This window comes from Equus asinus, chromosome 22 (assembly GCF_041296235.1).
Source record: "Equus asinus isolate D_3611 breed Donkey chromosome 22, EquAss-T2T_v2, whole genome shotgun sequence".
NCBI lineage: Eukaryota > Metazoa > Chordata > Mammalia > Perissodactyla > Equidae > Equus > Equus asinus.
Window position 1 is genome coordinate 17,579,223 of NC_091811.1, and position 23,731 is coordinate 17,602,953.

General features: G+C 47.1%; 1 protein-coding gene across 3 annotated transcripts in view; it reads right to left on the bottom strand.

Moving 5' to 3' along the window:
- Window positions 1-23,731, bottom strand: part of ANO2 (anoctamin 2) — a 334,494-nt gene that overhangs the window by 199,507 nt on the left and 111,256 nt on the right. For all 3 annotated transcript variants that reach the window (XM_070494504.1, XM_070494502.1, XM_070494503.1), the window contains exons 8-10: window positions 19,349-19,404; window positions 18,157-18,198; window positions 8,294-8,358 (exon numbers count right to left, since the gene is read on the bottom strand). In XM_070494504.1, coding sequence (XP_070350605.1) covers window positions 8,294-8,358; window positions 18,157-18,198; window positions 19,349-19,404 — 163 coding nt within the window. The remainder of the gene's footprint in view (window positions 1-8,293; window positions 8,359-18,156; window positions 18,199-19,348; window positions 19,405-23,731) is intronic.

Consider the following 23,731-nt stretch of genomic DNA (forward strand, 5'->3'; position numbering starts at 1 on the left):
TCCCCCCTTCTTTTGGCTTTGACACCACCCCCACGACAGAGCTCTGCATCCAGTGGACCCTTGATGTAGGGACTGACTCTTGTGTTGTTAACAGACTCTTAGCTCTATTTTAGGAAAAATCTTTGATGGTATGGATTTCTCATGACCTCCCAAAACAAGCAAGGAGAACAAAATGCAGCTCTTGACGACAAAGGCACCTGCTGTACCACATTCTGGTCCAGTCTCTGGGGTCACCCGAGCCTCAGAAACACTATTTCACTCTCACTGGGAAATGAAAAGAAGATATTTCCATGACAAAGACAGACCTTCCAGGAAATCCCACACCTACAGGAGGCAGACTCCGGGACAGGATGCGGAAGGGTCTCACCTGGTGCACAACGCTAACCTGCACAGGTGTCTGCTTGCTAAACCTGTGACTGAGACAGAGCAGCGAACTGGAGTCTCAGCTGACAAAAGCAAGAAGTGACAGCTGACCACCTGACAACATGGAAGAAGTCAGAAAAAAAGGACTACAAAAAATAGAAACGAGAAGTCAAAAACGTGGCATTCTTGGGTCGCTTAACAGAGGCACTAATAACTCCATCCAGCTCAACAGGCCCTGAGCGCGACGTGTCACTCCTGCTAAGTACAGAGAAGTGTTCAGAAGGGTGGCCCCATCATAAAGCAGGGGCTGACCACGGTCGGTCGGTGAGCTCCACTTACCAGCAGACCACACCAGTGCTCCCTCAGAGATGGCTAATTGAAAGGATTAACACTAGAGAGCCGGAAACCTAGCCCGCCTGACATCCAGCTGGGTGGAGCTCTGCCACCTTCAGCCACAAAGTACAAGGGAAAAAACACAGTTTCTGGAGTCGGACAGGCCTGGGTTCAGATCCCAGATGGACTGGCTTCATGGCTTTTGGGAAGCTTCTTATCTCACCGAGTTCAGTGTCCCCATTCGTAAAATGGAGGTAAGAGCAGCCACTTTGCAGGGTTGCTGGGAGGCACAGAGCGCACACATACAGAGCCCATAGTTACAGTGCATTGATTTATAATAAAAAGCAGAGTCTTCTGATTAAACAATATTTGTCAAAATTCACTAGCTAAAGAACTGCACAAAATCTTGCTAGTTTAGGGGATATTATAATCTTCCCCCAGGGAGCAGATAAGTAATAGCTTTACTCAGCCCAACCTAAGTCCATCGCCACACTCTCTGTGCAACACTTTATCAGAATCCTCGCAGTCATATTGTGGGGCAGGTAGGACAGTGCTATGATCCCTATTTCACAGCTGAGGAAACTGAGGCTCAAGAAGGAACCGCTTGCCCAAATATTACATCAACTAGAAACAAAGCTGGAGCTAAAAGTGAGTTCTTTCCATTCTTAGCCCTCCGCTCCCACTCTAAAGGAATGTCCCTAGATCCCTAGGGAAGTGCCTCCGGCTCTAATAAACACGCGCACGTCACTCTACCCATCTTTGAATTTAAGAAGCGCCGGCCCCACTCCTCCATTTTCTTCCTGGAGAAGGGGGCTCTTATTTGTTTAAGTCTGTCTTCCTATGGATGCCTCTCCAAATCTTTGATCACATTACTTTTCCTTTCCTAAAATATTTCCTGCCTGGCAGAGTTTTTCTTTGTGCATGATGACCTGAGTTGGACACGTGAGGTTTTGCCATGATTCAGTAAATCCCTAAGTGATGTGATTCCAGAATGTTTTCTGAGAATTTCTGGGGTCTGTGGATGCTGCAACATATCACATGGATGTTTCTAGAAAGAGTTACAGTCACCCCCAACAATCTTTGCCTGAGGCATAGCTGCTACCCATGAACCCAACATCACATCTGACTGGTTTGAGGGTCAGTTTCCCCCATCGTCTCTTTCATATGCTGTTTTTCTTCAGCCTCACAGTTACATGTTGAAAATTCTCTCCATGAGTTTGTCCCTTCATTTCCCAGAAAAGCCCAGTGGTCATATAGGAGCTTCGAGATTTGACTTTGAACTTCAGCTCCTTGAGAATGAGGTCATGCTTAATTCATCTCCAAACCTCCAGCACCAGTGTCTGACATACGGTCAGCACAAAATAAAATGTGTTGGCTTAGCTACACCACGTGAGGTGTGCGGAAGGACCCTGCTCTGAGTTTCCCAGGCCAGTGTGTCCCAAAGAAGACAATCATGATGATGAGGCTGTTTGAAGACCCTGCGTCACATGAGGACACGCAGAAAGGTCCAGGAGCGTTTTGTGTGAAGGAAAGCAAGCTGAGGTCTGTGAGAATTATCATGGACACAATAGGTGTTTTCAAATACTCAGAAAACTGACGTACACCACAGGATACTCTTGTTCTGTGGAGCTCCAGCCAGCAGAACTGGAATCAAAGGGAGGGAAATCAGCGGAGTTCCGGCTCCAGCTCCATGACCACTTATAGTGGCTAAAAATGTCCAACAAATGAGCTGCCCCCGAGGCAAAGCACTCTGAGGGCAGGAAAAGTCAAGCAGGGGCTGGGCATTCGCTAAACAAATGTGCTGTGAGAGGAAGTCTGCATCCCTTTGCTCCAGGCCTGGCACTGAGGGGATTCACCTCTACGCTCAGTCCGCCTCTGTGACGCCAGGGTTTGGTCTCAGGGATTCTAGATAACTGAGAATTTACTGCACACAAGGGCCAAGGAGACATGAAATATATAGCTTGTTATATAGTTTTAACTAAAATCACCTTCTCTTCCTCCTTGAGAAATAGGACATGACATAAGGAGTCAAGGAGGCAATGAGCTGGGGAGCCAAACAGCTCATACCTTCCCAACTCTGCCCATGGAATTCTGGGCGGCCATGGGGAGCATTTGCAGCCTCCTGGTGCCTTAGGATCTGCCATCTGTACCATATGGCTGATGCTACAAGAAGGAAAATTAAAAGTTGGATCTAAAACAGGCGCCACCATCTATGGAGGGCTGTTCTGAGGCTTGGGAGGCCTCCCTCAGAAGACCAGGTCAGCCTTTGGGTGCAGCCTTGGGCTGGAGCTGAGAGCACCATACTCCAGCTCCCGGCCCACTGGCCAGCCCCAGGCCAACTGCCTTCCCTCCAGAAGGGGACAAACCAGAGGAAAGTGGCACTCAGCGGGGGAAGCAAGACAAAGGAGAGTGGGATAGAGCCTTTCCAGAGCTAGATTTAACAAACAGCCTGACTTATTTCCTGATCTGTAAGATGGGCCAGAATATAACAGCACAGAACATTAGTATCCTTATTTCTGCCTTGCTTCAACCAGCTCCTGCCTGCTTTTCTCTGTCCACTCTGCTCCCACACTCTCAGAGGTAAAAGAATAATATTCTCAGGCTCGTGAGATATTATTTATTTCCAGCCTGCAATACGTTTCCCAGTTAAATCAAAAGTTTCAAATGCTGAGATCTGTGCAAATACCACAGGTATTTGCAAGTCCCAAACTTCATCTCTCCTTAGCCTCCTCTCCTGGACGCAGCCTCACCTCCTTCCAACCCTGGATTCTCTGCTAACTTGCAGGGCAGAGCAAGGGGCATGGGCCAGGCTGGCACAGAATCCGTACAGATGATCTGACAACTCCCAATCAACAGTCAGGAAGGATGTGGCTTTGGGTCCATGTGATCTCTGGCCGTCAATATCAGGCTAAACAATAAATCCATATATGGGGCAGCCCAGGCTGGTGATGAAGACACATATAGGACCTTTAACCTCAGTCCTTCAGAAAACAACATTTCTAATTCAAGTGCCACCTCTTCCAGGAAGCCCTCCCTCATTCTGCTAGTAGCAATAACTTTTCATCTGTTCTGGACTATCACGTCTGTACTTACATCATAGTCCTTATGAGCCCTCACTTCTTCCTGCCTTGCACATGTCAGTCTCCCTACATAACTGCTGGGTCCTTAAGGGCACAAACTCCACCTTACTCATTGCTGCACCTCCCCATGCTGCCGAGCACAGAGTCTTGCTCACTGTACGCATCAGTAAATGTTTATTGTGTTGAGCTGAATTGCTTTTATAAATCCCAGGGAAGGATCAAGGAGGAGGCAGCAGGACGCAGGAAATAATTAATCACAGGTTGATCAACATTTTTTCCTCTCCATTCCCTCCCCCAAACCAGCTGTGGCCAGTCCTTCTCGAGCCTGGCCTGCTAAGAAGCCTCCTGAGAAAGAATGTGGCTCCCTCTGTCTCCCTTCTGGAGGCATTTGGATGAGCCACCTTTCAGGAGGGTAGAAGTGGGGCCCAGGGATGGATCAAATCACACAGCCTTCTAGCAGCCATCCTGGAGAACTCTGACAAGGACTGGGGCCTCTGCCTTGCAGTAGGAGGTGAGACAGCCATTTCTGGGAGGCCAGGGTCTGGATGAACTCTGCACAGATGGGGCTGGAAAGGTTGGGAGTCTAAGATGGTAGAGATGTGTAGCAACTTGGGGACCACTCTTGCTGGCCACAGATGATGTCCAAAGGCCATTCGGATGGTAGGACCCTATGGACATCATTCTCCGGTCATTGTGGAGGTATTCATATCTCAAAGCGGGGCATTCCAAGGGGACTCCAGAGCTGTCACATGGGTTTCATGCCCAGCTCCTGAATTTAAGGAAGCCTCACCCATGATGTGGGCATTCCTGAAAGAGGTGGGAATGAGTAATCGCCATTTACCCATCTCTAGGCTGTAATTCCTACGTGATGTAGTGAATGCTACCCATATACTATGCCCTTGGTGAATTCCCCAAAGTCAACCGGCTGCAATGCCCCTGAGCCTAGTAGTCTTCTGGACCCCTCTCTTCCTCATGCCGTCATAGGTAGGCAGTGGCAGATGCTAAAACATAAAATTTGTGTACATCAACTTCAGCAAAGTATAGTTAGGAGCTAAATCAAACTCACATGTTTAAACCCTATTGTTTTGTCTCATCCATATCAAAACCTCCAAGCTAAGAAAATCCGCCTGTGAGCAGACATTAATTTTAGTGAAAAGACAGGCCACGGCCCTGACTAACACTTGATCGCATCTGCACGGATCCAAAGGCCCCAAGCCCCTGCTTCCCAGAAACGAAAGGCTGTTTCCGCCCGGGAGGTTGGGGAGTTACCCAGAGCAGGGCAGGCAGAAATCTGCTCTACTGGCTGCAGGGACCCTTGTACGGCTCCCAAGGGACTAGAAGAGCCATTTCCCTTCAACTAAGACATCATCTCCCCCACTGTCCTAATCACAACCCTTTCTGCCAGGGCACAAGTGCTGCTGGCTGGAAGTTCCGGGAAGAATCTACTGGAAGTGGGGTCCCTGCTGGATACCTCTGCGGGAACTTTCCAGGCAACACAAACACTCACACACACACACACACACAGAGCTCAGGCTTGCAGGCCCGAGGTTTCTAGAGCAAAGGCAGGATCCAGGGTGGAGAGCCTGTGGGCTGGGAGAGAGCCATTGGCAGTCTCACAGTGCAGCCTGCTGGGCAGGAACGCTGGTGCAGTGCAGGAGGCGGGGGGGGGGGGGGGGGGGGGGGGGGGGGGGGGGGGGGGGGCAGAGAGAGCCCAGCCTCCCTCTGTCCACTTGCAACACCTGGGGAAGCAGGCTGGCACACCAAATCTCGAGTTTAGGCTCGAAGCCTGCAGAAGGAGAAGAATAGCTAGTCCCAGAGCTTCAGAAACGCACACAGGTACCTCCCCACCCCCACCCCGGCTGAGCTCTCAACTGCTCAGTGCTTTAAGAATGCTCCAAATGATGGGCACAGGAAGGAGCAGCAGGGATTCATGGGAGGATCAGAGGCTCAGCGCTAAACACTAGAAGCTGAAAGCCTAAGGAAATAGATGGGAAAGACCTCTGCCAGGCCTCTGTGTGAATTCTTCTCTCCTTGTATAAGACTCCCCTGCTTCTGTCAATCTTTCCACACAGACCATATGGTTGCGACTTCTACATAAAGGCACCAAGAGGGTACAGTGCACATTAGTAAGTAGTAACGAATGACACTCTCACAGTGGGAGGCCAGTGACGGTTCAGGGAAGGTGGCCACAGGCTAGGTTGTGTGGGCCAAGTCGTCCTGACAGGTGGTGGCAGGAAAGATGGAGAAGAAATGGTGGAAGAGAGAAATGGTGCTGAAGAAGCGGGCCTGGACCTGGTGTCAGACTAGAGGCTGGCAGAGCGGGCAGATGGTGAAGGAGAGGAAGGAGGTGACTTTGACCGCAGCAGGAAAAGCAAGATGGGCCCTTTGGAAGGCAGCGTGAAGCGAGTTTAGGGGGAGCTGCTGAGTTGGGCGGTTCCCCACACCCTCCCCCGGCCCCCGCCCCGGGTTTCTCTACCAGCCCTCCAGGTGCCTTTCCTTGCCTTCCCTGTCTCTGTCCCCTACCTGTGCTCATAATGCCCCTACCCCTTCCCTCTCCCCACTACTGCCACTTTCTCTCTTTCCAGCAGCTCCTTGAGGTCAGAGAGCTCCTTGTACCCCTGTTAGACAACAGCCCCCAACTCCGCACACGCACACTAGCTAGCGTCCCTTCCCTCCAGCCAATATGTGAGAGATGCTGGAGGCTGCAGCCTTCCCCACTCCCAGCCCAGCTGCTGGCCTCGCCCAGGGGCTGTGGAGGCTCCCTAGCCGCCTGATCTGGGAGGAATAGTGGACAGCCTCCAGCTCCGCAGCACACTGTGCCCCGTCTAGACAGATCTGAGCTCTCTGTGCTCAGGAACCGCCAGGCCCCAGAGCAGGGCTCTGCTCCAAAGGCAATTCTTCCCCTGCAGGTGAGGCTGCTTTGGTGGCCAAAACTGAGAACATATTGGAGCCATTTCCCACTTAGCTGGCAGCCAGTCACCTGAAGTCTCTGGGGAAAAGACAGGGCTCTCTGGAAGGGAGATTTTTTATTTTTTAATCACATTTTTTTAAAACGAATGAGTAGTTGAAGAAAACAGGCGACAGAGTGGGTGGCCACTTGAGATGCAGAGAAGAAGATCAAAGCCCACCAAGCATGGAGGAAGCAGCCTTGGTGTGGCCCAGAGAACAGTCTAGGTGGCCTGTCCCTCGTAAAAGGCAGGCAGAGAACGGGAGGTGCTGGGTCAGGGAGCCTCCGTCACAGGCACCCATGGCCCTGCTCCCTGACCCGAGCGCTTCAGTTAACAGTCTTCAGCTGGAACAAACACCTGCTGTCAAGAAACATCCAACCGCGCTCCCAGTTCCCTGGGAGGGCTGTCGCATCTCCGTGTGGGCGGCGAACCTGCCCTGACTGTGGCCCCCAAGCTGCTTTCTTCTTCCAAGAAGAAGCTGGAACTCCTCCCTCTGCACTCAATCCTTCTGGCTGCCACCCCTCTCACGATCCCAGCCCAGGGCAATCAGCCAGGAGCACTCTCTGTGTTTGCTGGCTGATTAATGAGCTCATTAGAAGAGCCACAAGTGACTGTGTGGCAGTGTGCCCCTTATGCCAGTCACGGGGCTGAAAATCCCCATCTTTTCCAAATGAGCATGCTCTACCCAATTTCCTCTCAGAGCCCTCAGTTCAGCCTTCCAATTTAGGACTGCAGGATCCTGAAGACCAAAGAGGGAATGTGACTTGCCCAAAGAAATAACAGCCCGCAGTGGCCAGGCCTGGATGAGAACCCAGTCTCCAGACTCTCAGCCCAGTGCTTTTCCACTTCACGGTTAGCCTCCGACATTCTAGCTGGGAAAGAGGCTGGGCTCTAAGAGCCCATTGAGTTTCTAGAGCCATCAACCCCCTTTAGACTAATCAGACCTACTGCATTCTAGTAAGTTCTTTTAAAAGGACTTTTCACCCAAGTTCTGTAGAAGCTGGGGAAATTCTCAAGGTAACAGGACATCATTTTAGGGGCAGTACTGAAAGAAGGGATTTTAGGATCCAGTCTCTCCTCTCTTCTAATTTGGAGAAGCCATGAAAAGTTCACAGTCCCTCTCAGACCAGCCAGTTTATTCCTCACGTGATTTCTCAGGTGTTCCCTTCTCTTGGTCAACACTTGGCCACTTGGACATAACCCAAGCATCTGCTTCACCCAGATCCTACTCTAGGACAAATTTGAAGGGCAGTATAAGAGAGAGAACTCCATTCACCCCTTTCCCTACAAAAGGGCAGGCAAGAGAAGAGAGACCATAGTGCTGAAGACCCCAAGATGGAAGTCACGGCACATCACTCTACATTATCTGCTGCCCCACAGCCTCCATCCCCCTAGCCTGTCCCTGAGCTGCTTCTCCATCCATCAGACATGGAACAGAGGAATCCTACAACTTAGAAAAGCAGATCCCTCTGCCTAGCCAACAGACTGCCAGTGGCTGAGAGGGTCAACACATATCTTTCAGGATTTGCATCTCTAGGGTCCTCCCAAGAGTCCCCTCCCATGTCTTACCTGATGAGGTCTATAGGTTGAAACTTATAAAACACTCCATAGCGTGCCCATTCTTGATACAGCAGCTAAACAGAAAAAATAGGGAAATATATTAGAGGTAGAGGGGAGCCACTGTTCACCTTCCTTTGTCCATCCTAGCAAGTCAAAGTTGAATCCTCAAAGCCCAGCGTCTAGGAAAATTCTCGTGAGACATCCACAGGAAAGATGTCCAAAGGCAGGAGAACTGACTTCTCCTTCCCCAAATAATAAAGCTGACCTTTATCAAACTCCAAGGCAGTGCTACAGCTAGTAATCATAATTCCTCCTTTATTCCCTTCTCTTGCTTCATCCAGCTTAATTCAGCAAAATGAGCCCAGGGATTCATTTGTTCACTCATTTAACAAGAATTTATTGAACATCTACTATGTGCCAGGCACTGTCCAGACACTGGATACAGCAGTAAACCAAACAAATTCACTGCTGTCATGGAGCTTGCACCCTAGTGTGTGGAGACAAATACAAACACATGAACATATAAGACATATAAATGCTATGAAGAAAAATAAATCAAGGTAAGGGAGTAGAATATGAAGGAGGGGACAGCAGGGCACTACTTTAGATGGGAAGGCTTCTCTGAGGAGGTGACATTTGAGCTAAGACTTGAAGGAAGTAGGAGAGTGTTCCAGGCAGAAGAACACTCTTCCTGCGCAAAGGTCCTAAGGAAAGTACATGTGGTATCTCCTGGGAAGGACAGGGAAGCAGTATGGCTGGGACAGAGCAGGGGGAGAGTAATGGGAGATGATGCCAGAAAGTACTGGGGTGGCCAGAACATTCAGGGGCTGCTAGGCCATGCTAAAATTTTTGGACCTTGAAGGAAGCCATTAGGAGATTTGTGGCAGTGGGGGAGAAATGATTTTAACTGCAGATAGCTCACCTGGCTGCTGTGTGGAGAATACATTGAAAGCTAGCATAGGAGCAAGGATATTACTGTAATGGTCCAGGGAGGAGTTGATGGTGGCTTGAACCATGAAAGTAGTGGGAGAAGTAATGAGAAGTGTTTGATTCTGCTTATATTTTAAAGGTAGAGCCAGTAAGATTCACTGTTGCATTGGATGTAGGGTGAGAGAAAATGAGAATGTGGCCTGAGCAATTGAGTAAATGGTGATTCCATTTACTGAAATGGGGAAGACAGTGGGAAGAGTAGGCTAAGAAAGACGGAAGCAAGAGTTCAGTTTGGGATGCATTGGTTTACGATGCCCTTTAGGTATCCACATGGGGATACTGAGTAAGCAGCTGGATGTAAAAGTCTGGAGTTCAAGGGAAAGTCCAGACTGGAGATGCAAATTGGAGAGTTATCAGAGAAAAGATTATTTGTGAAGTCATTAAACCATGGATGCAATTGCCAAGGAAGAGAGAGTAGGAAGAGAAGATGTCTGCCATCTGGGCCCAGGGTGCTCCAACATCTAGAGGTCAAGAGGGTGATGAACAACAGCAAAGGAGGCAGAGGAGCAGCTGGTGATGTGGAGGAGAACCAGCAGTGTGTGGTGTCCTGGAAGCCAAGGAGCGATGGGTTTCTCAGAGGAGAAAATGACCAGCTGCGTCAAATACTGCTGATGGGTCAAGTCAGATGAGAACGGAGAAGTGACCATCAGATTCAGTGACTTAAAGGTCACTGACGACCTTGACAAGAGTGGTTTCAGTGGGAGGGTGGGGGTAAAACCTGAGTGGAACACGTTCTAGAGGTTAAGGGAGGAAACGATGCACCAAACACATCAGGCCATGCCATCCTGTGATGTTTTCACACTACCTTTATCAGAACGAACATGTGGATAAAACCTGAGCATCAATCCCAGGGGCAAGCCAAATTTTAGTTCCAAACACCTGGCCAGCAAGCTTCACAGATTTTCCACAAGTAAATTAAGTAATTTGGTAATGAACCATCATTAGACATGATCTAGACATTCATGTTGAATAGATATAAGCACATAATCAAATCGTATATCTAGAATTGACAGACTTAGAATACAGTTGCTATCTTGTTATGTTCTTTCTTCTCCTTAGACATCACATCTCCTTACACTTCACACAGAAGTCACATGGAATTCTGTCTAAGAGAAGCTACTCTAATCAGATATGTTGGATATCCAGCTGAACATCAGCCCCACAGGAAGCCATCCTTTTCACCTAAGACCCTGTAAAGACATGATATTAAAACTGAAGTAAGAACTGGCATTCCTAGTTAATGGCTATAGACTTTTATTGTCATCATATCTCCCATCAACCACAAAATAGAACCAGAAATTATGTGGACCCTGATAGAGCAAACCGCATTCACAGTTACCACCATTTGCAAAGGAGGAAACCCAGACAAAACAAAAAGTGGTCGCACAGTGCACAGTGGGCAGAGGAAGGTCTCAGATCCTGAGTTTTGATGCTGCTCATTCCAGGCAGGTGACTGCTAATCTAATCTTGTTATTACATCTCCTCCTCCCCCTCATCTTGGGTGCTTCCACTGGCTTGGGTTTTTATTCCCTCTCCCCAGTGCAAACCCTGGACTCAACAGCACCTGGTTGTCACAGTGACATCATTTGTGGCCCAAAGGGAGGCCAACTTGCATCAAGAGATACAAGCAAAGACTCCTTTGAGGGCTATATGACATCACCACCTGCCTCATAGGCTCTGACCTCTAGAGAAAATTACTCTCCAAGTCACAGGTCCAGGAAAACCTGAGCCTAAGGAACACCTATCTGCCACGGCCCTGGAGGGAAAAACTAAAAATGCTCCAAGAAGCCAGTGCGGCCCAGTTGGCTTGGGCCCAGACTGAGAGCCGAGCTCACAAGCCTTAACCCTGGTTAGATCCCGAACCTGCTGTAAGAAACCTCCAGAAAATCCCCTTCTCAGAGTGGCACCTCTAAGCACAAAGCCACAAGCATAGTTTGTGGATACAGAAGAGGATGAGCCAAGAGAGCTGTCTGAGCTCAGTGCAGATGGGCTAGATGGACAGAGAGGAGGAAATCATTAGGCAGCCCCTGCATGAGAGCTGGAGTTACAGAGCCCAAGATCTGGGAACGATGCAACAATTGTGCCTGGACGCCCAGGCCAGCTCACATAGCCTTGCCAGGGAGGCAGAGAGAGGGGAAGAGAGTGCCATAGACCCTTTTCTATCTCTACAAATGTTTAATCACACATAGTTCAAGACCAAGTGAATCATGCTACACTCCAGGTTACAGGGCTCCAAAACAGACCAGCAGTCAGGGTGAGGGAAGGCATGTTCTGGAGTCTCTGCCCCATGGGGTTTAGCATGGTGTGAGTGAAGTGCAGGACTGCCACAGTAACCCATAACAATCCCCTTAAACTTGCAGAGTCTAGAACCTTCTAATGCAGCTCTTAGCAAATCCATTTTCTCCCTTAAAGCTACGTTATGTTCTCTTCACCGACTGGCCAAGCCTGCAATCGAGCAGGGTGGGTCTGCAGCTCCTTCCCAAACGACAGTGCCTTATTTCAGAGGCCCCGGATATAATTCCAGGCATGTCAGTTTGACCCCAAACCTTTGTGGCAGGAAGCAACAACCCACAGGGACCACCCCATCTAATGGCTCAGAACATACAAGCGGCCAGTTTGGCTGGCTAGGGATCACATTTGACAATGGGTCTGTTCATTTAAGTATTTCATGAGACTATAAAGGAACTCAACTGTTATAACCATTTGCAATGCCAGAGAATGGCAAGATATCTGAGACCCATGGCCCTCTGTGAGGCCACAAGCTCCTCAGCGAGCAGCTGGACCTGTGACAGGCAGAAAGATGCCAGCAGTAGCCAGCTGCGAGGCCTTGACAGGACAGGGAGGATCTGAATGCGAGAGGATGGAATTCCACTCCCAGATCCTGCAATGACCTATGACTTTCTGGCAAGTCACTTCAACCATCCAGGTCTCCTCCGTCAGTAAAATGGGAGCTGTGCAGGATGGGAAAATTAATCCTCAAGGGAAACCAAGAAGAAAAGTACCCTTCTTGTCAGAAAGACAGGACTGACTCTCTTCCCTCACCTTTTGGTGGGTCACTGTATAAACGTCCACTAGAGCAGACAAACATCTGCAAAACCCAGGACCAAGGGCGTAAAAGCTACTACAGAAAAGCACATTCTAGTGTTGTGCCGGGTTCCCCATGTAGGAGGGCGGGGGAGCCGGAGGGAGCTAATGGGTCAGGCAGGCCTCAGAAGATGGCAATAGTCATCTCTCTGGGACACTTGAGAAAACCAGGCAGCTCCGGCTAATGTGGAATTAGGTAGCTGCTGGCAGCCAGGAGGGACCCATCCACACCCACACTGCTCCCTCTTCCTGCTGCCCTGCTTTCTGGAAAGGCGGGAAACCCCTGTTCTCCAGAGGGAGGGAGCCTCTTCTTAGTTACCCTCCAGGAGGAGGGAGAGAGACCTGCAGCCCTTGGCGGGCCTGAGTCATCACGACTGCACAGCTGCACCAGGCAAGCTGGAGGGAAGGAGATGGCATTGCAGTGGCCTCTGGGCCTACCTGGGGTCTGCCTATGAGGAGCCGGGCCTCAGGGAGATCGTGGGAGCAGCCACAAACTGCAGGGAGTGAAGAGTGAAGAAGATCCAGGGAGTGGCAGGGTAGGCAGCTTGGGATGCTCCTGCAAATCACCCTTAAAGGCCCCAGAGAGGCGATCCCGCACTGCAGCGCCCAACTCTTCTCCACGTGCTCCAGCAACAAAGGCAGGAGTTCTCCCTCGCATCCAGCCAAAACCCTTCTTGCAGCCCTCTCCAAGAACACTAGACTGTTATAAGGTAATAAAAATGAAGAGAGTACATATTCAGAGGTTTGGGCTCTTTCTTCTTTAGGATACCCTTTAGGTCCCACCCATATACCACTGAAACTACAGGAACGAATCCAAGTGTCATGTGAAGTCCCCCTGCCGTACACGAGAAGCTGTGTCCACATGGCTGCAGAAAGCTGGCGGCACTTGGACACTGGGGTTTTGGTCCTGACTGCACAGTCATTTACAGACATCAGAACCAGTTTCCTCACCTTGCTAGGTATCAGTTTACCAACCCAAATGGACAGAAAAAAGCTTCCACTCTCACTCATGGTTTCTCTCATCCCCCATCACAGCAAACTTATTTCCCTAACCATGGTTCTAGAAGAGAAAAATAAGGACACCAGGACTGGCCAGCAAAACCAAGAAAAAGCTACAAAAACAGGGTCTCTTGTCTTACGAAGATACTTGTCCACCCCCACTGAGCATCCTTTGCACATCAGCTTTGGGAATTATCTACCAAGATGCAGCTCTGGCCTGGCCGTCTCTCCCTGCCTCCTAGACTTGACCCATTTCACCAGCTGGGATGCACGCTGGGAATAACCATGGGCCTAAGCAAAACATTTCCTGGGAGGAAAATTTATTGTTAAAAGGTTTTGTTGTTAATAACAGTATAACATCATTCCAAAGACAAGTACACACGTAATTTGAACAGTCTACACTTTGCTTCTCTCTGCCTCTGTGCATATAACAGAAGGCTGGCTGTGAGTTTCTGTGTGTTCCTTATCTCTGGAATGTTCCTGTAAAGCGCTCTACCTTGAGAGGCTGGGGTCACCACCCACCAAGCAGGAGGTTTCTTACTGGGCAGTGGTGGTGATCACTCTTTAAAGGGGAGGAATGTGAAATTAGAGAGCCGGAGGACAGAAAATGGTCTGGGTGAGGGAGGTGAAATGTGGGGAGAAATGCTTCCTCCTTTTCCTTTAAATCTGATCCGGGACTTTTCAGGAAATTAAACACCGAGACTATTAGCATCAGATAGAAAACAGATGAGGTTAAGACATCGCAATACTACAGCAGATTCCCTGGGCAGGCAGAGTGGGACATGTGTAAGCAATCATAGTAGTATTTCTGGAAAAGACCTTTTATGTTTTTAATACTTAACACTTCATAACAGCGACTAATAGGCAGGATAAAAGAAGGCTGCTCAAAAGGCAGCTTGGGGGATGAACGATTTTCCAGACAACAGAGCTTGGGGGAGGGAAACTTCCTGGGCTTCAATTCCTCACCCTCCCACCCCTGCCCACCCTCCTCTGCTTGGCAGAGTTGCTGAAGGCTGGGGGAAGCCAGGCAGTAGGATGGCATGAGGGGCTGACGGCCAGACAGGACAGTCCCCACTAAAGAGACTATACCCCACTTGTCTGCCTAGAGAATAAGAAGAATAGCTTAAAGATGACCCCTCAAAAAAGCCATAATGGCATGGATAATAATACATTTTTAGCAGGGACACTGGATTTGAGAGTGAGAGGTGTTCCAAACCCCATCTCTGTTTATTATGGCAGTGTTATTGTGGGCAAGCTGCTCAGTCTTTTGGTGTCTCAGTTTCCCTGCCTATCAGTTAAGGAATCTGGACTCAGCGTTTCTCAGAAGAGGCCCTCTTGTCATCAGGGGGTGGGATAATGCTTTTGTGTGGGACTGTCGGATATATTTCAGGATGGTTAGCATTGCGGATCCACCAGGCACTAAATGCCAGTAGCACCCCCATACACACAGTCGTGTCAATGACCAGAAATGGCCCTCATATTTCCAAATGTCTGGAGGGCTGGGAGCAGTGGAAGAAGTGCTGAAAGTATACAAGCAGGTAAACACCCAGAAGCGGAGTAGCTGGACCGTATGGTAGTTCTATTCTCAATTTTTTGAGGAATCTCCATTCTGTTTTCCATAATGGTTGCACCAGTTTGCATTCCCAGCAGCAGTGTATGAGGGTTCCCTTGTCTCCACAACCTCTCCAACAGTAGTTATTTCTTATCTTGTTAATTACAGTCATTCTGACGGGCATAAGATGATATCTCACTGTAGTCTTGATTTGCATTTCCCTAATAACTGGCAATGTTGAACATCCTTCCATGTGCCTTTTGGTCATCTGTGCATCTTCTTTGGCAAATTGTGTGTTTAAATCTTTTGCCCATTTTTTAATTGAGTTGTTTGGGTTTTTGTTGTTGAGATGTATGAGTTCTTTATATATTTTGGATACTAACCCCTTATCAGATGTATAATATCTTCTCCCAATTGTTAGGTTGTCTTTTTATTTTGTTGACGGTTTCCTTTTACCTTCCTGAGCAAAACCTTTTTAGTTTGATGTAGCCCCTTTTGTTTATTTTTCCTTTTGTTTCCCTTGCCTGGTGAGACACGGTATACAAAAAGATACTGCAAAGACTGATGTCAAAGAGTGTACTGCCTATGTTTTCTTCTAGAAGTTTTATGGTTTCAAGTCTTATATTCAAGTCTTCAGTCCATATTGAGTTAATTTTTGTGTATGGCATGAGATAATGGTCTACTTTCATTCTTTTGCATGTGGCTGTCTAGTTTTCCCAACACCATTTATTGAAAAGACTTTCCTTTCTCCACTGTATGTTCTTGGCTCCCTAGTTGAAAATTAGCTATCCATAGATGTGTGGTTTTATTTCCAGGCTCCTTATTCTGTTCCATTGATCTGTGTGTCTGTTTTTGTGCCAGTACCATGCTGTTTTGATTACTATAGCTTTGTAATATATTTTGAAATCAAGGAGTGTGATACTTCCAGCTTGTTCTTTTTTCTTAGGATTCCTCTGGCTATTTGGGGTCTTTCATTGTTCCATATAAATTTTAGGATTCCTTGTTCTATTTCTATGAAAAACGTCTTGAGACTTTGATACAGATTGCATTGAATCTGTAGATTGCTTTAGGAAGTATGGACATTTTAACTATGTTAATTCTTCCAATCCATGAGCACAGGATATCTTTCCATTTCTTTGTGTCTTCTTCAAATTCTTTCAACAATGTTTTATACTTTTCTGTGTACAGGTCTTTCACCTCTTTGGTTAAATTTATTCCTAGGTATTTTATTATTTTTGATGCAATTGTAAATGGGATTGTATTCTTAATTTCTCTTTCTTTTATTATTTTGTTAGTGTATAGAAATGTTATTCTGTATAAAAGTTATTTTGTTAGTGTATAGAGATGCAACTGATTTTTTATGTTGATTTTGTGTCCTGCAACTTCACTGTATTCATTTTATTATTTCCTTTTTTTTTTAAAGCATTATTTTTAAAGTTATGCTTTGGTGAGGAAGATTGGCCCTGAGCTAACATCTGTGGCCAATCTTCCTCTTTTTTTTTCCTCCCCAAAGCCCAGTACGTAGTTGTATATCCTAGTTGTAAGTCCTTCTAGTTCTTCTATGTGGGATGCCACCACAGTATGGCTGGATGAGTGGTGTGTAGGTCTGCACCCAGGATCTGAACTGGCGAACCCCAGGCCGCCAAAGCAGGGCATGCAAAATTAACCACTACACCATTGGGCTGGCCCCATTTATTATTTCTAATAGTTTTTTTGGTGGATTCTTTAGGGTTTTCTAAATATAAACTCATGTCACCTGCAAATAGTGACAGTTTCACTTCTTCCTTTCCAATTTTGATCCCTTTTTATTTCCTTTTCTCGCCTGATTGCTCTGGCTAGGACTTCCAATACTATGTTAAATAACAGTGGTGAAAGCAGGCATCCTTGTCTGGTTCTCATTCTTAAAGGGACAGCTTTCAGTTTTTCACCATTGAGTATGATATTAGCTGTTGGTTTGTCACATATGGCCTTTATTGTATTGGCGTACTTTCCTTCTATACTCATCATATTCAGAGTTTTTATCATAAATGGATTTGTATTTTGTTGAATGCTTTCTCTGCATCTATTGAGTTGATCATGTGATTTTTATGCTTCATTTTGTTAATGTGGAGTATCATGTTGATTGATCTGTGGATGTTAAACCATCCCTGCATCCCTGGAATAAATCCCACTTGATTTAATGTATTATTATATTCAATTTGCTAGTATTTTGTTGAGGATTTTTGCGTCTATGTTCACCAGTGATACTGGCCTATAATTTTCTTTTTTTGTGTTGTCCTTATCTGGTTTTGGTATCAGGATAATGTCAGCCTCATAGAAGGAGTCAGGAAGCTTCCTCTCCTCTTCAACTTTTTGGAAGAGTTTGAGAAGAGTAGGTTTTAAGTCTTCTTTGAATGTTTGATAGTATTCACTGGGGAAGCTGTCTGGTCCTGGACTTTTGTTTTGGGGGAGGTTTTTGATTACTGTTTCGATCTCCTTACTGGTCATTGGTCCATTCAAATTCTCTACTTCTTCTTGATTCAATTTTGGAACATTGTATGATTCTAAGAACTTATCCATCTGATCCAGCTATTCCACTTCTGGGTATTTATCCAAAGAGCATGAAAATTTGAGTGCATAAAGATATGCATCCCTATGTTCACTGCAGCATAATTCACAATAGCCAAGGCTTGGAAACAACCTAAGTGTCCATCAGTGGATGAATGGATAAAGATGATGTGGTATATATACACAATGGAATCCTACTCAGCTATAAAAAAAGATGAAATCTTGCCATTTGAGACAACATGGATGGACCTCGAGGGTATCATGCTAAGCAAAATAAGTCAGATGGAGAAAGTCAAATACTATATGATTTCACTCCTAAGTAGAAGATAAAAACAACAATAAACAAACAAACACATAGATACAGAGGAGAAAGGGGGGAGAGAGGAGGGTGAAAGGAGTGATAGGGCACATGTGAACAGTGATGCATAGTAATTAGTCTTTGGGCGGTGAACATGATGCAGTCTACACAGAAATCGAAATATAATGATGTACACTTGAAATGTATACAATGTTATAAACCAATATTACCTCAATAACAATAATAAAAAAATGAAAGCTAACTAAATTAGAAATAATATATCTATTCATATATGTATATGTAAGCAGATAAACAGAACATTTAGGACACTTCTATCTAGTTCCACACTCATCCATGGTCTTCTGTACCCCAGGCACTCAGTGCAGCATGAGGCCGGCTTACCTTTCTGTCATTCATGTCATCACCTGGACTATCATATTCACCCTGTAGGAGAGAGAGAGATGCTGGATAAAGCCAGTAGACACATCAAAAGCAGAGAAAGCATTTTCTTCTTTATTTTATAATGTCATCCCTTTTTTCATTTCCATTTGAGGAAGGTCAAAAGCATGACACGGTAAGAAGCCAATGTTCCACTTTCTTAGCCATCAGCACTTGCAATGTTTCCTGTGGAGAGCTGCTCACACAAAGATGCCCGATGTGTATGCTCCAGAGATCAGCCCGTGCCTCCTAGAGAAAGTGCAATGGCAGGGCCTGTGCCTGTCAATGGGCTAGCATATCACATGAAATCACCCTATGCCGTGTCACGCTCACCCCGTCCATAACTGACAGAACCTCATAGATGCCCACAGTGAAGATGTCAGTGAGGAGAAGACTGCCATTTTAAAAATTCCTCAGGCACTCAGGGATCCGCCCGCAGTAGCCTCAGCTGGCATTACTAGTGTGACAGATGCCAAAGACCGATCAAATGAACAGAGCAGCTGTGGGGGCAGGTGGTTCATGGGCCAGTTAAGTTCTTTGTGAATCGTCTTGAAGAATATCATTGGATTGTATTATGGGGTGTTTATAGCCAAGGAAAGCTTTAATCACAGTCTCTCTCTTTTCTTTACTTAACCAAACAATACTTTAAGGAATTTTGAGAGATTTCCTTCAAAATGTTAAAGTAAAAAAAACCCTACACTTAATATGTGCTTGCATGTTAAGAACAAGGAGTTCCACATCTGCACAAAACTATCACATAAAAATATGCCCTTCAGTCACTGAAGGGTGTGGCAGTCCAGGTTGTATATTTCCAGGCTGTCAACTCTCCTTCTCCACCACCTCCTCCTGTTAACCACTTGCACGCCAGATCTGTCTTCTCACACCCTCCGCCCAAAAAAGGCAGGGAGTGTAGGGAAAGCTCAAACAAAAACCAGTGCATTTTGCCACTGGGGAAATAATTAGACAGACAGTTTGGGACAATTAGCAAAAACCAAATTGGGGATTTTTGTCAGTCGTGAGCAGTCCAGAGTCGGTCAAGGCATTCTAATGTCATGCTCACTCCTGCCTCGCCTTGCACACACTCACCCACTGTGTCGCCTGTGGTTTTCAACTTTTTGAAGACAAGAGGGAGCATGACGACGGAAATGGTACTTACGTCATGAAGAGGGTAGGCAGCCTCATAGATGTTGTTTGCTATCAGCGAGTTAATGCCTGGAAGAAAGGAGGATGAAAATAGTAACTCTAGGGCAGGGGTTTCTCAACTTAACCTTTGTCTTTTGATAAATATTAAGCCCCCACCCACCCCTCAGCTGGGAAGCACTGCATCCTCCTCTACAGCCTCCCAGTCTGAAAGTTTTTGTCAAGTTTTAGTTCTTAGTATAAGAGCAATATTTCTTTGTTCCCCAAATACAAAGTTATGTTTTAATAGCAAATATGCTCTCTCAGACTTCACACTCTTCCTGTCCTCACACATTCAGATCGCTCCAGTCCAAGCACTTCCACCTCCACCACCACCTCCACAGCCACAACTGTCAGTTGAGAATATCTGCTCGGTGACAGCATGAGAACGATGACAGGGGTTACTGCAATTGTGATCAACAAAAGTAGACATCACAGCATCCCACAGCACTTGATCTGAACTGGCTTCTGGCGCCTTCTTGTTCCTCCACAGGGGCGTGCTTATAACTGTCCATGACCCATCTGCCTGGGCCGTCGGATCCCTGAGGTAGGGACAGTAGGGCAGGAGTTCTCAGAGTGCAGTCTGGGGAAGCTGGGGGTCCTCAGGACCCTCTCAGGGCGTTTATAAGGTCAAACCATTTCTATAATAGTACTAAGCCATGATTTGCTTTTTCACTCCTGCTTTCCCACGAGTATACAGTGGAGTTTTGTGACGTGATGACATCATCCCCCTGACAGAAATGGAGTGTGTGCTTGTGTATCTTTGTGCTTTAAAATCTCCTCAGCTTGAACTTCTAGTCCAATAAATATTGATCGATATAACCCACCTAGACCAAAGCCCTTTGGGTGCTCTCAATAATTTTTTAAAGTATAGAGTGGTCCTAAGACCACAAAGTTTGAAAACCACACAAGGGATTCTTTTTAAATCCCAACAGTACTTCACACCACTTGCTCACAGCAGACCCTACGAAATACATGTTAACTGAATGAACGGCTCTGTTCCTATAATTCCAATATACTCACAACGGAGGACCTTCTGCTCAGCACAGAGTCATTGCTGTTTTCTTGTTTCATTCATGGTTTTATTCAAAGACTATAAAGTGGTCTGTATGTTCTGTCTGACTCAGGAGAGTCTGTCCTGGCTCCCAGATGGGAGGGACTATATCCCACCAGTTTGCAGTACGGAGGATCCTGCCGTGTGAGGATGCACAGTGAATCACGGAGAGGGAGGAGGAGGGAAAGTCTCTGGTACTCAGTGATTTCCACTGCCTCAAACACACTTTCTGCCCTGAGAGACTTTCTTTCCAGGGAGACTGTAGACAGTAGTGAGATGATGAGAAAATTGGTTTTGGAGGGAAATACGTATGATGTCCGAATGCTAAGTAATCTACATCTGCACCGCTCCGGATAAGACAATGAGGTTGGATAACAAATCTAGCCAACTGTTACTCATTTAAATTCATGGTTTTCCACCCCCGTTCCCACTCAGTGCCCTACCCACAGACTCAGAGACTGCAGAGGCTCTCAGACAATCCTCTCTCCTCCATCAGCCTCCCCTTCCTCAAACTTGCCCCTATTCACCTCAGTTCTAGGAGGCTGGATACCAGAAAGACCCACCATGGGCCCCACCGTGGGAGCAGAGGCCCTTGGATGCTGCAGGGGGCGCTCAGCAGAAAGAGCCACTCTTCCAATGAGTTGAGAGCTGAGTGTTTTGGTGCTGGGGTGTCACCAAAGGGCCAGCCCTTTCCTGATTTTAAGTTTCCTCCTCGGCATGAACAGAAAACATCAGAAACAACTTCGGGGGGAGCAGAGGGTGTGTGAAGGGAGTGGGGACACGGGGAAGGATGCCCAGAGGCTGAACGAGCTGCAGATTTGTCTTACTCATATGACTACAATTTCACTCTGAGCATCATTAATCAGTTCAAGAGCCATAACCACAGCAATGCGAAGCCACCCTACAATAATCAAGGGGAGGAGCCCCAAGTCGGGACAGGGGGTAGTAGTTCAAAGGTACAGAAGAGTAGCTGACATGGATAGAGACTGAATCATCACTGGCAGATAGAGCTCCAGCAGGACTGCACCCAACTCGCTACCCCACCCCATCCCTGCAGTCATACCTGTGGTTGCCACGCCAGCAGCACCTACCTGAAGACAGGCCCAAAACTGATGGAAGAAGTTAAGCAGAACTCTTCTGCTAATCCTCAGCTTTGCTTATTAAAGCACAGTAGCCGAGTATGTAAGAGCATTAGGCTGACAACCTGAACTCCTAGCTCCTGCTGCCAGATCCTCAAAATGACCTCAAATGGTTGGAGGTCTAAAGCTACGCACACTCCCGCCCATCCCAAGTAAAGCTTCCTTTGTGCCACACACCTAAAGCGGGTAGCTCACTTCACTTCTACGACATTGTCTGCCCATTGTTTTGTGTCCCCCAAAGGCCTACACGGTATCTGAAGTCAGAGGCACCCCCCCCCCACTTGTGTCTCTCTGGCACCTAGTTCACTGCTGGGAACACAGACGGGATAACGGTCGTTACGAGCAACCAGCTCTGTGGCTACAGTTATCTCAGTATCTCTTCCCATTTACCCTGGGCACCCACCCTCCTTGCTGCTTCAGTCTTTTTTGGCAATCTATGCTGATTCAGAAACTTTAAACTCTGGTTGATTAGTCTGCTTGCTTAGAGAGGAAGCCCAGACAAATGGTTCTTTGCCTTGAAGCCAATACAACTCAGGTCACCAAATCTGAGTCGTCCTAACCCAAACAACCGGAGCCCCAAAATGCTGTAACTGAACGTGTCTCTGTCACTCAGGGTTGTGTACCTCCTCTTTTTCAGGGAGTATCATATGTGTCACCCCATCAGTGGCCGCTGGATGGAGGGAGCGGATAGTCCGTAAAAGGAAGAAGAATGGGGAAAGGGGAGGCAAGTGGAAAAGTAACTATTCTCTCCCCACTTCACCCAACAACGAGAATTTCTCTGGCCTCTTGGTTCACCCACAGACTTCACAAACCAAGATTCTACCCCGACACAAGCATGGAAATCAGTTTGAAAGAAGAAGAAAATAATCAAACGTTTTTTAAAAAAAAGTCTTCGCTTTGAAAATTGAAATTCTGAATTTTTTCCTTTCTTTTAAGCAAAAATGGGCTAATTAGTTCCATCATACACCATCCACGTGGCCACCATGGCAAAGCTTTCTTCTTCAGGATCACATCCGTAGTCTTTCCTCTCTGCTCTAGACCCAGAGAGAGAAAGAGACCCAACCTCTCATCCTATTACTCCAGGAGCGGGGCTGGGGAGGAGGAGACACCTGGAAGGACATTTGCCTTTCCCTGTCCCTATGAAGGGAAGCGGTGCCTCAGCTCGAACAAAGCAGAGCTCACTGAGGACCCCTCACTGGTCCCTAAGGCCCTTCAAACCACCAGGTACATCATCCCTGTTGCTGTTAGGACTATAATCCCCAAAGGAAAAGGCTCAGACTTCCTCTCTGCCCAGCAGTGACCACATTCGCTACACGGCCTGATCCAGCCAGGCCTAGCAACACTGGTCCTCTGCATCGATAGTGTCAGGCCACGGACAGAGCAGGGCAGGCTCAGGCCCCAGGACAAATACCTGAAAACACACACTCACAGCGCAAAACCTGGGGCCTAGCATTCAGCTCCAGAGACATCTCTGGTTTCCTGGGTACAAAGGATCAACCAAAGCACAGTTTATGGCCTGCCTCCCGAAGGGAGTCTCATCAAATCTCCAAGGGCCGCTGGGGACAGGGACCAGGGCTCTATTCCCTCCAGGCCAAATTCAAAGGGAACTTTTATCCATTGGGACAGGTACTTAGAGAAATGGTGCTGAATTCCTGAAAACCCATTTGGTTTTGATTCCCCACAGAACAGGGCCCAGTCCGCCCGGCGTGCTGCTTTCATCCCCGTATTCCAGCCGGACATAAATCTAAACCAGAGCCCCCAGACACTGCATTTCACAGAGACTATATTTACCCATCACCAAATTGTCTCGACGTGTGCTTAATTACCTAAAGGCCTTTAATCCCAAGGCTTTTCTTCTAACAAAATATAAACCAGTTCAGCTGGATGAATGATAAACCAGATGTTTACAACGCACGACATGGTCTGGCTTCGGTCAAAATAATTAAGACATCGTCTCCTGAGAGGGGAGGGGAGATGCCCAAAACATACGTTTGTTTAAATGATGCTCTGACACAAAAATGTCTATGAAAATGTAGCTCCATCAATCTATAGCCGTCCGTGAAAAGGCAACAATAAGTTGCATAGGAAGGAGCAGGGGAGGTGTCTGTCCTTCTCTGATGTGCTCAAGGAGGCTTGGGTTTCTTTCCGCGGTAAAGTGCCCTTTAAA